The sequence below is a fragment of the Mesocricetus auratus genome, unplaced genomic scaffold (genome assembly GCF_017639785.1).
Source record: "Mesocricetus auratus isolate SY011 unplaced genomic scaffold, BCM_Maur_2.0 Super-Scaffold_100691, whole genome shotgun sequence".
Classification (NCBI taxonomy): Eukaryota; Metazoa; Chordata; class Mammalia; order Rodentia; family Cricetidae; genus Mesocricetus; species Mesocricetus auratus.
The window spans coordinates 5,082,084-5,094,597 of NW_024429267.1; the positions used below are offsets into that span (position 1 = coordinate 5,082,084).

Genomic DNA, 12,514 nt, shown 5'->3' on the forward strand with positions numbered 1-12,514 from the left:
ATAATCCTGCCATTCCTGAGAGCTAAAATTGTAAACATGTGCCCTGACACCACAGAATCTTTTGTGAGCTTATTGTTCTTTTCTTTACTTTTTTTTTTTCTTTTTGAGACAAGATTTCAGTTAGTCCAGCTTGGCCTCAAACTTTAGATTCTCCTGCCTTTACCTCCTGAGCTCTGAAATTACAGGTGTTTGCTACCATGCCCAGCTTGAAGCATTGTTTTTATTCAAGAAAATTTCCAAGGCACAAGGCATATGCATACCCTACTTAATAACATGATTTTGGTTCCTGTAGAATAGAAAACACTGTAATATATAGAAGGTGTTATGTATTTGTAACTGTTGTAATAAGAACAGTATAACAAAATAGTAATATGTGGTGGATATTTGTTTGTTTTTTTTCTCCTTATAGCCATGTCTGGTGAGAACAGAGAAAATACACTATTTTATTCTGAAATCCCTAAAACCATCAACAGAGCAGCAGTCTTAATGCTTTCATGGAAACCTCTTTTGGACCTTTTTCAGGTTGGGACAAATACTCTTGTTTCTATGATTTGGTATATATTTCTTCATTTATTTCAGGGCAAAAATTCATCTAGGGCTTTATATTTTAACTAGATGTGAAAAGGAATTAAAATATTTCATTACTTTTACATTGCAGTCCTTAAACAGTTCTCGGTGTCTAAAACCATAGGATATTACAATTCAAGTTTTGGTGTTTAGTTTCATTTATTTTAAACATTTTAGATTTTTTTAGTTTGCACAAATGAATGTTTGCCTACATGTATGTATGTGCATGACTAGTATCCATAGGTGGCAGAAGAGGGCATTGGATCCTCTGGAACTGGAATTACAAATAATTGTGAGCCATCTGATGTGAGTGCCGGGAATCAAACTCAGGTCCTCTGAAGGAACAACAAATGTTCTTAAACACTGAACCATCTCTCCAGCCCTATTTTGTTTATTTTTGAGGCAAGGTCTCATTGTGTATCCTTGACTGGTCTTGATGTTTACTATGTAAACTACACTGGCCTTGAACTTGTGGCAATCCTCTTGCCTCTGCCTTCTGAAACTTTCCCATGCCTGTAATCCTAGTACTGGGGAGGTATGAAGGTGGAAAGGTCAGAAGATCAGAAGTTTGAGGCTGGTCAGTATCCCACCACACACACTCACAACAGTCTCTTCTCTTGGCTTGCCCAGCATATACTCAGCTGCTATGTTCAGTCCCATCAAGGCAGCTGGGGAGATCACTGCTCCACAACTAACTGTATGCAAAGCTACTGAATTATGGTTAGACTATAGAGGGCCTTACCTACTAAGATGATGGATTTTATGCAATAGTGATTAAATGGTTCTTTACTCAAAATTTCAGGAGAGTTTCTAAGATTAATCTGCTTAGAGTAACTGGCAACTTCTGAGTCACTAGGTACAGACGTAAACACTGAAGAGATGGTAGAGTTTCAGTGAATTGCAAAGACTAGTTCTCAGAAGACTGGAATGGATGACTTTCCTTTTGTTGTAGGCAACACTAGACTATGGGATGTATTCTCGAGAGGAAGAGCTACTCAGAGAAAGAAAGCGAATTGGAACTGTGGGAATTGCAGCTTATGATTATCACCCAGGAAGCGGGACATTCCTGTTTCAAGCTGGTAGTGGAATTTACCATATCAAAGATGGAGGCCCACATGGATTTACGGTAAATTGTAGTTACTATGTGTTAACTCTTTTGGTGTCCTAAAGAGAATTTGTACCCAAATCAGAAAGGAAATTAACAAATAAACCAAAAGGGTCAGTTTACCCACCAGCTAAGAAATTAATGTTAATTTTTAAGAGTTGATAGTTTACTGGGCACTGGTGGCACACACCTTTAATCCCAGCACTTGGGAAGCAGAGGCAGGTGGATCTCTGTGAGTTCGAGGCCAGCCTGAACTATAGATTGAGTTCCAGGACAGCCTCCAAAAGCTACAGAGAAACCCTGTCTCGAAAAACAAAGCAATAAATAAATAAATACAATCTTAAAACAAACACAAAAACAGATGAGCATTGGAGAAATGGCAGTTTAGTTCCCAGGAACCATATCAGGCAGCTCGCAGCTTGAGGCCAGCCTGGTCTACAGAGTGAATTTCAGAACAACCAAGACTACACAAAGAAACCCTGTATAACAGATAATAATTACTCCATTAAACAATCTGAGCAGCAGATTTCACAAAATACTGTTACATTGTCTTGGTGTGTAATATAGTGTTTATTATCTATTACCCTTAACTTTTCCATTCATTATTTTAAAAAAGAGGCCTTATTTGTTAAACCAATTAAAAATATATTTTTTCTGGGATACAGCCATTATGAACATTTTAGCTAGAAATTTCATCTATCTTCCAGGAAAAAAAAGCTGGAAAACAAATTTGTTTTGTCAACCTGATAGCTTACCTTAAAATGTTGTGTATTTTTCTAGCAACAACCTTTACGACCCAATTTAGTGGAAACAAGTTGTCCCAACATACGGATGGATCCAAAATTATGCCCTGCTGATCCAGACTGGATAGCTTTCATTCACAGCAATGATATCTGGATATCGAACCTGGTAACCAAGGAAGAACGGAGGATCACCTATGTGCACAATGGTAAGGCAGAGCTCTGCAGCCTGGCTTTGCTTCATTTTACTTCCATTTTGAAATTAAAGCAAACTGGGTGATCTTTATTTTTAAGTTCAGGTGTTTAAAACTGGAAAGGTATGGAGGACAGAGAATATATCCACACCCCTTAGATAATGCTATTCTCTTCTCAGCCATTTTCAGGCATCAGTGCATCTCTGCTATGCTTTTAATTCCAGCACCTGGGAGGCAGAGGCAGGTGTATCTGAGTTTGAGGCCAGCTTGGTCTACAGAGTGAGTTCCAGAACACAGAGAAACTTTGTCTCAAAAACAAAAAACAAAAAGTTTCAAAAAGTAGAACTTGGGCTGGAGAGATGGCTCAAAGGTTAAGAGCAGTGACTGTTCTTCCAGAGGTCCTGAGTTTAATTCCCAGCAACCACATGGTGGCTTACAACCATCTGTAATGAGATCTGGTGCCATCTTCTGGCATACAAGGAGGCAGAATGTTGTATACATAATAAATAAATAAATCTTTTTTTTTTTTTTTAACTAGAACTTGAATTTGTCACAGATTGATTGCTGGATTGAGTTCACCTGTGATAGCTGTCTGTAATGGACACATGCAAACATTTTGTGACATTATTATTGGTCATTCTCCAAGCAATGTGGTGCAATAACTGTTTACAATGTAATTAAGTAATTAATTAAAGTCTACATGAGGATGCACTTGGGTTCTGCAGAAACACTATGGTGTTTTATGTAAAGAGACTTGTGGTATTTGAACAGCATCTTAAGGGAACTGACCTTTAAATGATGGTAAAGATGCCAGGTGGTGGTGGCACGCACCTTTAATCCCAGCACTTGGGAGGCAGAGGCAGGAGGATCTCTGTGAGTTTGAGACCAGCCTGGTCTACAAGAGCTAGTTCCAGGACAGCCTCCAAAGCCACAGAGAAACCCTGTCTCAAAAAGAAAAAAAAGATTCTAAAGAACTGTGGCAAGGGTATATATTGAATAAGGTGATGCTGGCCATCAAGCAACTAAATAAACAATAATAGCAATATAGAGTAGACCAAATGTGGAGTACTATAGAACATCAAGAGAAGTAGTGGTTGGGTAGACTTTCCAGAGCTCAATGTGACTGACCTTAAATGATGTCTGTATTTTAGCAAAGTGTTCCAGAAAGGGAATTGTGCAAGTAAGGTCTTATTCTGAAAGGTGCTATGGCCTTTGTGAGGAGCTGAAGCACTCAGTTGTCCAGTGCTGGTGGGGGCAAAGGGGGAGACTTCAGCAGTCAAGGTGGGTGGTTAGGGTTGTACTGGACATAAAGGGTTTTGGATACTACAGGCCATGACAAAGCTTAGCAACTGCCATCACTGGAGTCACAAGTCTGTTGAAAATTTAAGCCCTTTTTTATCTAGTCAACAAACTAAACACTATATACTACTTATTGTATTTGAAACTAGGACTGCAAAGCTCTCACAAAACTGTCAGAAATAAAGCATTTTTAAGTTTTGTGGGACTTTTTTTGGTTTTTTGTTTTGTTTCAGGAAGCCTTAATGAGTTAATTGTTGTGCAGTGTTCAGAATTGTGGCTGAAACATAATGAGGGCTGTGAATTGTCTGTTTAGATAGAAAGGGATGGAGGAAGGGAACATGGTCAGCCAATGTTAGTCATAGTAGGTTATGATGAAAGCTCACTTAGAAAGTGAATTTGATCTTTCAGGATGCATGTGTGTTTATTCTCTGCTCAGTATGATGGAGGAGTTTAAAAGTACTGGTTCTGGCCCTGATAACCCTCTGTTGAGAAGACAAGGTGATACCAGTTTTCCAGTTAGTAACTTGTAATAAGTAGCAGAGATCCAAAGCAGTCACATCTAAAGGAGAACAGAATAGATAGAAAGTTGGCAGTGTAGTTTGCAGTAGTTAAAGGATCCAAGAAACTCAGCAGTGCTCTTGGCTCTTTTACTAATTCCATGTTTCAGAAAGTTCTGAACACATTGTTGTCATTAGCTAGGAACTGAAACTCATTTAGTAGCAAAACCTGACCTGAACTGGCTTGAGAGTATTTATAACATTTGCCCTGCTCAGTGTGCCTTCCCTTCAGTTTGCTGCTGAGATGTTGGGGTATTAGATTACACTTTATCCAGTTGTGCTGCTGGTGCTGTTACATAATACACTGTAGATGTGCACTACATGAAGCCTTTGAATTCCAAATGCTTGACTTGGTTTTTTGGGGTAAGGGACTATTGGTTCATATTGCATATTCATTTCATACAATGTAGAATACAGATGATCAAAAATGGTAAATTAAAGCTGACTGTAATGGCACATGCCTTTAATCCCATCACTTGGGAAGTAGAGGCAGGCAGATCAAAGCCAGCCTGGTCTACAGAGTGAGTTCAAGGACAACCAAGGCTACACAGAGAAACCCAGTCTTGCAAAAACAAAACAAAAAGAAAGAGAAAGAAAAGAAAATTAAATCTTACCTATGCTGGGCACAGATATGCCTATAATTCAAGCACTTAGGAGACTGAAGTAGGAGGATTAGTTGGAGTTTAAGACTAACCTGGGCAGCATAGCAAGACCCTGTCTTTAAAAAAGAAAATAAAACCATACTTATATATTACTGCTCACCAAGTAAACAAGCAAAAATGAGAAAGATTGAGAATACCAACTGTTGATAAGAGTGTAAAATAATAGAAATGCATCCCCACAAAGTTAAACACTCTGCGGGGCAGTGGTGGCGCACACCTTAAAGCCCAGCACTCGGGAGGCAGAGGCAGGTGGATCTCTGTGAGTTGAGACCAGCCTGGTCTATAAGAGCTAGTTCCAGGACAGCCTCCAAAGCCACAGAGAAACCCTGTCTCAAAAAACAAAAATCAAACAAGCATAAAAAAGTTAAACACACTCCACTAACCAGCCACTTGTCTTCAAAAGAAATGAATGCACATGTCCACGGAAATTATTGTGTAAGAATAAATGTCCAGGGTGGAGAGATGACTCAGGTTAAGAGCACTGGCTGCTCTTCCAAAGGTCCTGAGTTCAATTCCCAGCACCCACATGGTGGCTCACAACTGTAACGCCAAGATCTGACACCCTCACATAGACATACATACAGGTAAAACACCAATGCACATGAAATAAGAATAAATTATTTTTAAAAAAGAATAAATGTTCATATTATCTTTATTCACAGTAACCAAAAACAGCCCATATGTCAGCAGAAGAATAGATGAAAGATCCACAGCATCACCCAACATGTGGCCTACACCATTAATCCCACCACTCAGGAGACAGAGGCAGGCCAGTTTCTGAGATGAAGGCTAGCTTGGTCGACATAGTGAGTTCTAGGCCAGCCATGGCCTGTCATATAGCCAGACCCTGCCTGTCTTAGTTACTGTTGTGTAGCTGTGATGAAATACTATGACCAAGGCAACTTAGAAAAGGAAACACTTAGTTGGAAACTTGTTTACAGTTACAGAGGGTGAATGCATGGTTAACATGGCAGGGAGTGTGGGGGCAGGCAAGACAGTCAGGTATCATGCTGGAGTAGTAGCTGAGAGCTTACATCTGATCTACAAGTGCAGGCAGAGAGGGACTGGGCCTGGAATGGACTTTTTGAAGCCTTGAAGCCCACCCCCTGTGAAACACCTCCTCACATAGGACCACACCTCCTAATCCTTTCACATAGTTCCACTGCCCGGGACCAAGCATTCAGACATATGAGCCTATGGGGAACATTATTATTCAAACCACCCACTGTCTTAAGAAAAGAACCCACAAATCCATAGAATCAATGAACTATTACTTAACAAGAACTAAGTACTGACAAATGTCAAAACATTGATGATTTTCAAAAACAAGCCACATTCGAACTATATTGTAAACATGATACAAAATCTTACATAATAGTGGCTCTGTGACTTATCTGTTTAGGTAGTTATTGGTACTGAGGGTACTAGAACCAAACATATGCTGAGCTCTACCACTGACATGCCACCATGGAATGAGACAGTTTGCGCAAGGTCATACAATAGGTAAATGGTGATGCCCAGATTTGAATTCAATCTCTTTGGCTCCATGGTTGACTACTACAATCAGCTATTGTAGATGGGAGTTTTTGTCCTGCCAGGTTCCAAATAAACACATAGAGGCTTATACTAATTATAAATTGTTAGGTCGGTGGCTCAGGCTTCTTATTGGCTAGCTCTCTCTTAATTATTTACTCATTATAATCTACATGGTCTTGGCTTACTGGTAATGCCTAGGCATCCTACTTTCCCAGTAGCTACATGATGTCTCCCTGGAGACTCACTTTCTGTGTTCCTCTCCCCAGAATTCTCCTAGTCTGGTTGCCCTGCCTATACTTCCTGCCTAGCTATATCCTGCCTGTCCTTTGGCTGAAACAGCTTTATTCATCAACTAATAAGAGAAACATATCCACAGCCTACAGAAGGATATCCCCCATCAAACTACCTTTTTTTAGAAGTGACAGAATCATTTTGCTTTGTCCTATTGTTAAGAAAAAAAAAGAGTTTGGAGGTAATTTTGCCTTGTTTTGTTTGTACAGAGCTAGCCAACATGGAAGAGGATCCCAGATCAGCTGGAGTTGCTACCTTTGTTCTTCAAGAAGAATTTGATAGATACTCAGGCTACTGGTGGTGTCCACAAGCTGAAAGAAGTAAGTGAGTTCAAGTAGTATGTCACGGGTCACTTGAAGTATTAAAGGTTTGGCTGACTTTTGGCTCACTGTATCGACCCTAAAGCTGGGATGGTAATTGAAAAAGATGAAGATTAGACCGTACTAGTAGCTATTCAGAAAAGATAGGCCTTAACCACCTACCCCACATGAATTCTGGTAGAAACAGTTACCTTCTGCCTCAGCACCTCAGATGCTGCTTGCCAGTTTTCATCTAGAAAGGTCCACACTAATGACATGATTGAGTGGCATCTGCATGAACTGGTGTAGTGGGAACGAGTAACTGAGAGACTTAAAGGAGCAGTCCACACTGTCTAACCACAGTCCAGTGAGAAACTCCCTTACAACCATGTGGCCTAATATATTCATAGACAAAATTGGAAACACAATTTATGAAGCAGTATTTCTTAGGTGTTATGTACTTTAATACTTTCTTTCCTTTTTTATTCTTTTTTTTTTTTTTTAAACAGGGTTTCTCTGTAGCTTTGGAGCCAGTTCTGGAAGTCACTCTGTAGACTAAGCTGGCCTCGAACTCACAGAGATCCACCTGCCTCTGCCTCCCAAGTGCTGGGATTAAAGGCATGCGCCACCACTGCCTGGCTCCTTTTCTTTTTTATTCTTTTTTTTTTTTAAGATTTATTTATTTATTACATATACAATGTTCTGCCTACACGCCAGAAGAGGACACCAGATTGAATTGTAGATGGTTGTGTGCCACCATGTGGTTGCTGGGAATTGAACTCAGAACCTCTGGAAGAGCAGGCAGTGCTCTTAACCTCTGAGCCATCTCTCCAGCCCCTCTTTTTTATTCTTTAAGATTTATTTACTCTTAATTTTGTGTGTGTGTGTGTGTGTTTGCCTGCATATATGTAAGTGTACCATGTGTGTTTCTGGACCTGCAATGGCCAGAAGAAGATATCAGATCTTAGGAAGTGGAGTTACAGTTGGTTGTGAGATGCTACATGGGTGCTAGGGACCCAGCTGGGTCCTCTGGAAGAACAGTGGATGTTCTTAAGTGTAAATTAGGACCCGTTAACAGATCTTATGACATCACTATTGCTTTACAGCTAGCAGGCTAAACTTTGCTTTTGTTTTTTGTTTGTTTTTTGCTGTGGAGGAGTGGCCTTCAAGACAGGGTTTCTCTGTATAGCCCTGGCTGTCCTGAAATTCACTCTGTAGACCAGGCTGTCCTCCATCTTACAGAGATCCACCTGCCTCTACCTCCCGAGAGTTGGGATTAAAGGCGTGTACCACCACCACCCAGGATCTGATCATTTCTTTAGAGGACAATGAAAAACATCTATTTTAATCCATGTCTTAGATTTGAAGTTTTATTTTAGAATGTAGACATTTTCCCATAATTATACAGAACAAGATTTTGCCATAAACCATTCAGTACAACTAAACTCTTAGCACTTTATAGGAAATACTATATTTTATTATGTCAAAATCCTTCAAAATATTTCCCGTGTGTGTGTGTGTGTGTGTGTGTGTGTGTGTGTGTGTGTGTGTGTGTGTGTGTGTGTGTGTGTAATGTTATATATAAACACATGCACAGGGCTGGAGAGATGGCTCAGCGGTTAAGAGCACTGACTATTCTTCCAGAGGTCCTGAGTTCAATTCCCGGCAACCACATGGTGGCTTACAACCACCTTGAATGAGACCTGTACCCTCTGCTTGCCTGTAGGCAGAAGGCTGTATACACAATAAATAAAGAAATATTAAAAAAAAAAACACATGCACATATTTTTCCCCTCCCAAAAGGATAAACTTAAAGTCCTAGTAAAGGGGACTTTGAAGTCACCCTGCAGTTGTAAAGACGAGGTTTTCATGCATAGGTAGCACAGGGTCCAGCAAGCTGGCTCAGCAGGTAAAGGCACTTGCTGCTGCCCAATAACCCGACTTCAGTTTCTGGGCACTCACATAGTGTAAGGAGGGAACTGACTCTCAAAACTTGTCCTCTGACTTCCACATGCATCCCACCTTAAGAAGAGATTATTTAATTAACTTTATAACATTTTCTAGAAGATGCTAAAGAGTTTGTATGTGTTGAATGATTTATGTCACAGTCTTGTTCTGTATAATTGTGGCAAAACATTTATATTTTAAAATGTCCAAATCTCACCTATGACTTCTAAATAAATATTTTTCATGTTCCATTAAAGAACTATTCAGACTTTTAGCTGTAAACCACCAATAAAGGCCTAAATACACACACACACTCACACACACACACACACACAGAGTGAATAAGTAAATGTAGTTAAAATGTTTTGTTTTGAGAGCAGCACAGCCTGGGAGTGCAGCCCAGTGGTAGAGTATCAGCCTATCATGTTCAAGGCCTTGAATTCAATCTCTAGCACCTCTAATTCATGATAGTGGCCTATTGTATGCCTAAATGATTCCTTCAGTAAAAACCTAGTTCTAGGGACTTGTGAATGATGAGTATCTGTAATAATTATTCTAAATTTCCCATACCTAAATTCCTTTTAAGCTCCTAGTGGTGGTAAAATTCTTAGAATTCTCTATGAAGAAAATGATGAATCTGAGGTGGAAATTATTCATGTTACATCCCCCATGTTGGAAACAAGAAGGGCAGATTCATTCCGCTATCCTAAAACAGGTACTGTATTCCACTGTTCTTACTTATTCATTTCCTCTTCTAGGTGTGGTGGGATGGCTCATGCTTGTAGTCCCAGTGCTTGGAAGGCTGTGGCAGTAGGAGGGTTGTTAGGAGTTCCAGGCCAGCCTGAGATACAAGATGAGATCTTGTCTCAAAAACAAAAACAGAGTCTGCAGTCATTCAAATGTATAGTCAGCTTGATCATTAACAGCCTTCATAAAGATTGTTTTTTCATTAAGTATAGCTTTTGAATCTTTGTTTTTCGAGGTGGGTGTGCCCACAAAACTGGGAAATCAGCAAGAAAGTGTCCCTCCCTGTCAAAGACTTTTAAGTGATTTTGTTCTTAATAAGTAGGTGGGGTTTTTTGTTTGTTTTTGTTCATTTTGCTGTTTGCAACATTTCAACAAAAAGTAGTGGATAACTCCTTTTTTTTCATACTGACTCTAGTTTTAACCTCTTTACTGTTTGCTACTCATGAATTTTTGCACAATAAAGCCCCAACTATATACAGTATTCCTAACCTAACTAAAATCTGAATGACACCAATCTGAAGAAGTTGGTTGGAATAATTCTGAGCTTTATTATTCATTTATGTTTCTTTCTCAAGGCACAGCAAACCCAAAGGTCACTTTCAAGATGTCAGAGATACTTGTTGATGCTGAAGGAGGGGTAAGTTTGAGGCACTGAACACTTTGTGCTTTGTCCAGCTGTCTAAGAGGCTCTTTGATGTAGTGTAGTTGCCTACTTGTTGAAGTTGACGAGACATTTGTGGTTCATAATTTACAGGTTGACCTAGTTTTCTTCCTTGAAAGCACTCATATGAGGCCTTCAGGGAGGGATATATAAGAACCTGTGTTAAATCCCCAGAACCTACATAAAAAGCTGGCTTGTAGTATGTGCTTATAATCTGGCCTGCCAGCCTAGCCTACTTATTGAACTCCAGACCAATAAGAGACTGTGTCTCCAAAAAAATTATGAGGAGTAACATAAGTCATCTGGCCTCTGCACATATGCAAATACTCTGTGCTCTTTGCAAAATGTAAAACAGTGGTTTATCTTCTGTGTTGGGTGCACTTCACATCTGTGGTAGATTGAGTAGCCCCTATTTCTCTTTCCATTTGGACAAGCTCACAAGATTAGTTAAAATGCAGATTTAGGGGCAGCTGGAGGGGTGGCTGAACCATTAAGAGCATATACTGTTCTTGTGAAAGACCCAAATTCCGTATCCATCAGGAGGCTTGCTGCCATCTATAACTACATCTCCAGAGGATCTGATGTCCTCTTCTGATTTCCATGGGTTCCTACATTCATGTACACATATCCACATATAAATACATATAAACATATACCTAAAAATAAGTATTCTTTTCTTTGGGACAGAATTTCTCTATGTAGCCCTGGCTGTCCTGGAACTCACTCTGTAAATCAGGCTGACCTCAAACTCACAGAGATCTGCCTGCCTCTACCTCACAAGTGGACTGCTGAGATTAAAGGCATATGCCTCTATGCCCAGTTGTAGACTTAAAAAGCAAGCAAACAAACAAAAAAACATAGCCTTACTAAGATATGTACAATATTTATGTACAATACAATTCATTCATTGAATTTTAAAATTCAGTGACTTTTTGTGTAATCAGTTAGGCAACCAGAGTCCGTTTTAGAGCATTGTCGTTACTTCAAAACAGTTCACCCTTAGTTCTAGGCAATACTAGACCTGCCTATTTTTGAGCATTCATATTCATATGAATGAAATCATACAATATGTTGTTTAGCTTCTTTATTTAATGTTTTCAAGGTCCATCTGTTTACATCATGCATTGGTAGTATGTCTGGAGAGAGAGAGAGAGAGAGAGAGAGAGAGAGAGAGAGAGAGAGAGAGAGAGAGAGAGAGAGAGAGAGTTGCTAGAAAGATGTAGCTTGGGGCCCCAATCTTGCTACCATTCTACTACTGAGCTGTATGTGCAGTCCATGTGCTTCATTTCTTGTTATTTTTGCTGTTATTTATGACTCCCACCCATGAATATGCATGGGAGCCAGAGGTCAACGTCAAGTGTTTTCCTTGATCAGTCTCTTCTTATTTTATATGTATGGGTATTTTGCTTTTATGTTTGTCTATGTAGTGCATGTGTGCCTGGTGACTAGGAAAAGGGCATTAGATCCCTTGTAGCTATGATGGTGAGTGCCACATGGGTGCTGAGAATTGAACCTGGATTCTCTGGAAGAACAGTCAGTGCTTTTTACCACTGAGTCATCTCTCCAGTCTCCATTTTATTTTTTGAGATAGTCTCTCACTGCACCTGGAACTCACTAATTGGCTAGACTGGCTGGCTAGCCAGAAAGCTACAGGGTTTCTCCAGTTTCTTCCTCCCCAGTGCTGAAACAGCACAGTACTACTATGCCTGTCATTTATGAGGGTACTATAAATCCAAACTCAAATCTTCATGCTTGCCAGGCAAGTACTTTACCAACTGAACCATCTCTCCAGCTCCCTTTATTTCTTTTTATTGCTGGATATTGTTTCTTTGTAGCATTTTATACCTGTTCATGAATTGATGGGTGTTTGGGTTGCTACCATTTTTTTTTTGTTTTTCTCATGAAAGGA

The 12,514-nt window shown here is 39.7% G+C and overlaps 1 protein-coding gene across 4 annotated transcripts in view; it reads left to right on the forward strand.

The window, feature by feature from the left end:
* The window catches only part of Dpp8 (dipeptidyl peptidase 8), a 46,039-nt gene that overhangs the window by 6,975 nt on the left and 26,550 nt on the right, over positions 1-12,514 (forward strand). For all 4 annotated transcript variants that reach the window (XM_040739449.1, XM_040739446.1, XM_040739448.1 and 1 more), the window contains 6 exons: positions 410-522; positions 1,520-1,693; positions 2,453-2,621; positions 7,161-7,271; positions 9,784-9,912; positions 10,520-10,581. In XM_040739449.1, coding sequence (XP_040595383.1) covers positions 410-522; positions 1,520-1,693; positions 2,453-2,621; positions 7,161-7,271; positions 9,784-9,912; positions 10,520-10,581 — 758 coding nt within the window. The remainder of the gene's footprint in view (positions 1-409; positions 523-1,519; positions 1,694-2,452; positions 2,622-7,160; positions 7,272-9,783; positions 9,913-10,519; positions 10,582-12,514) is intronic.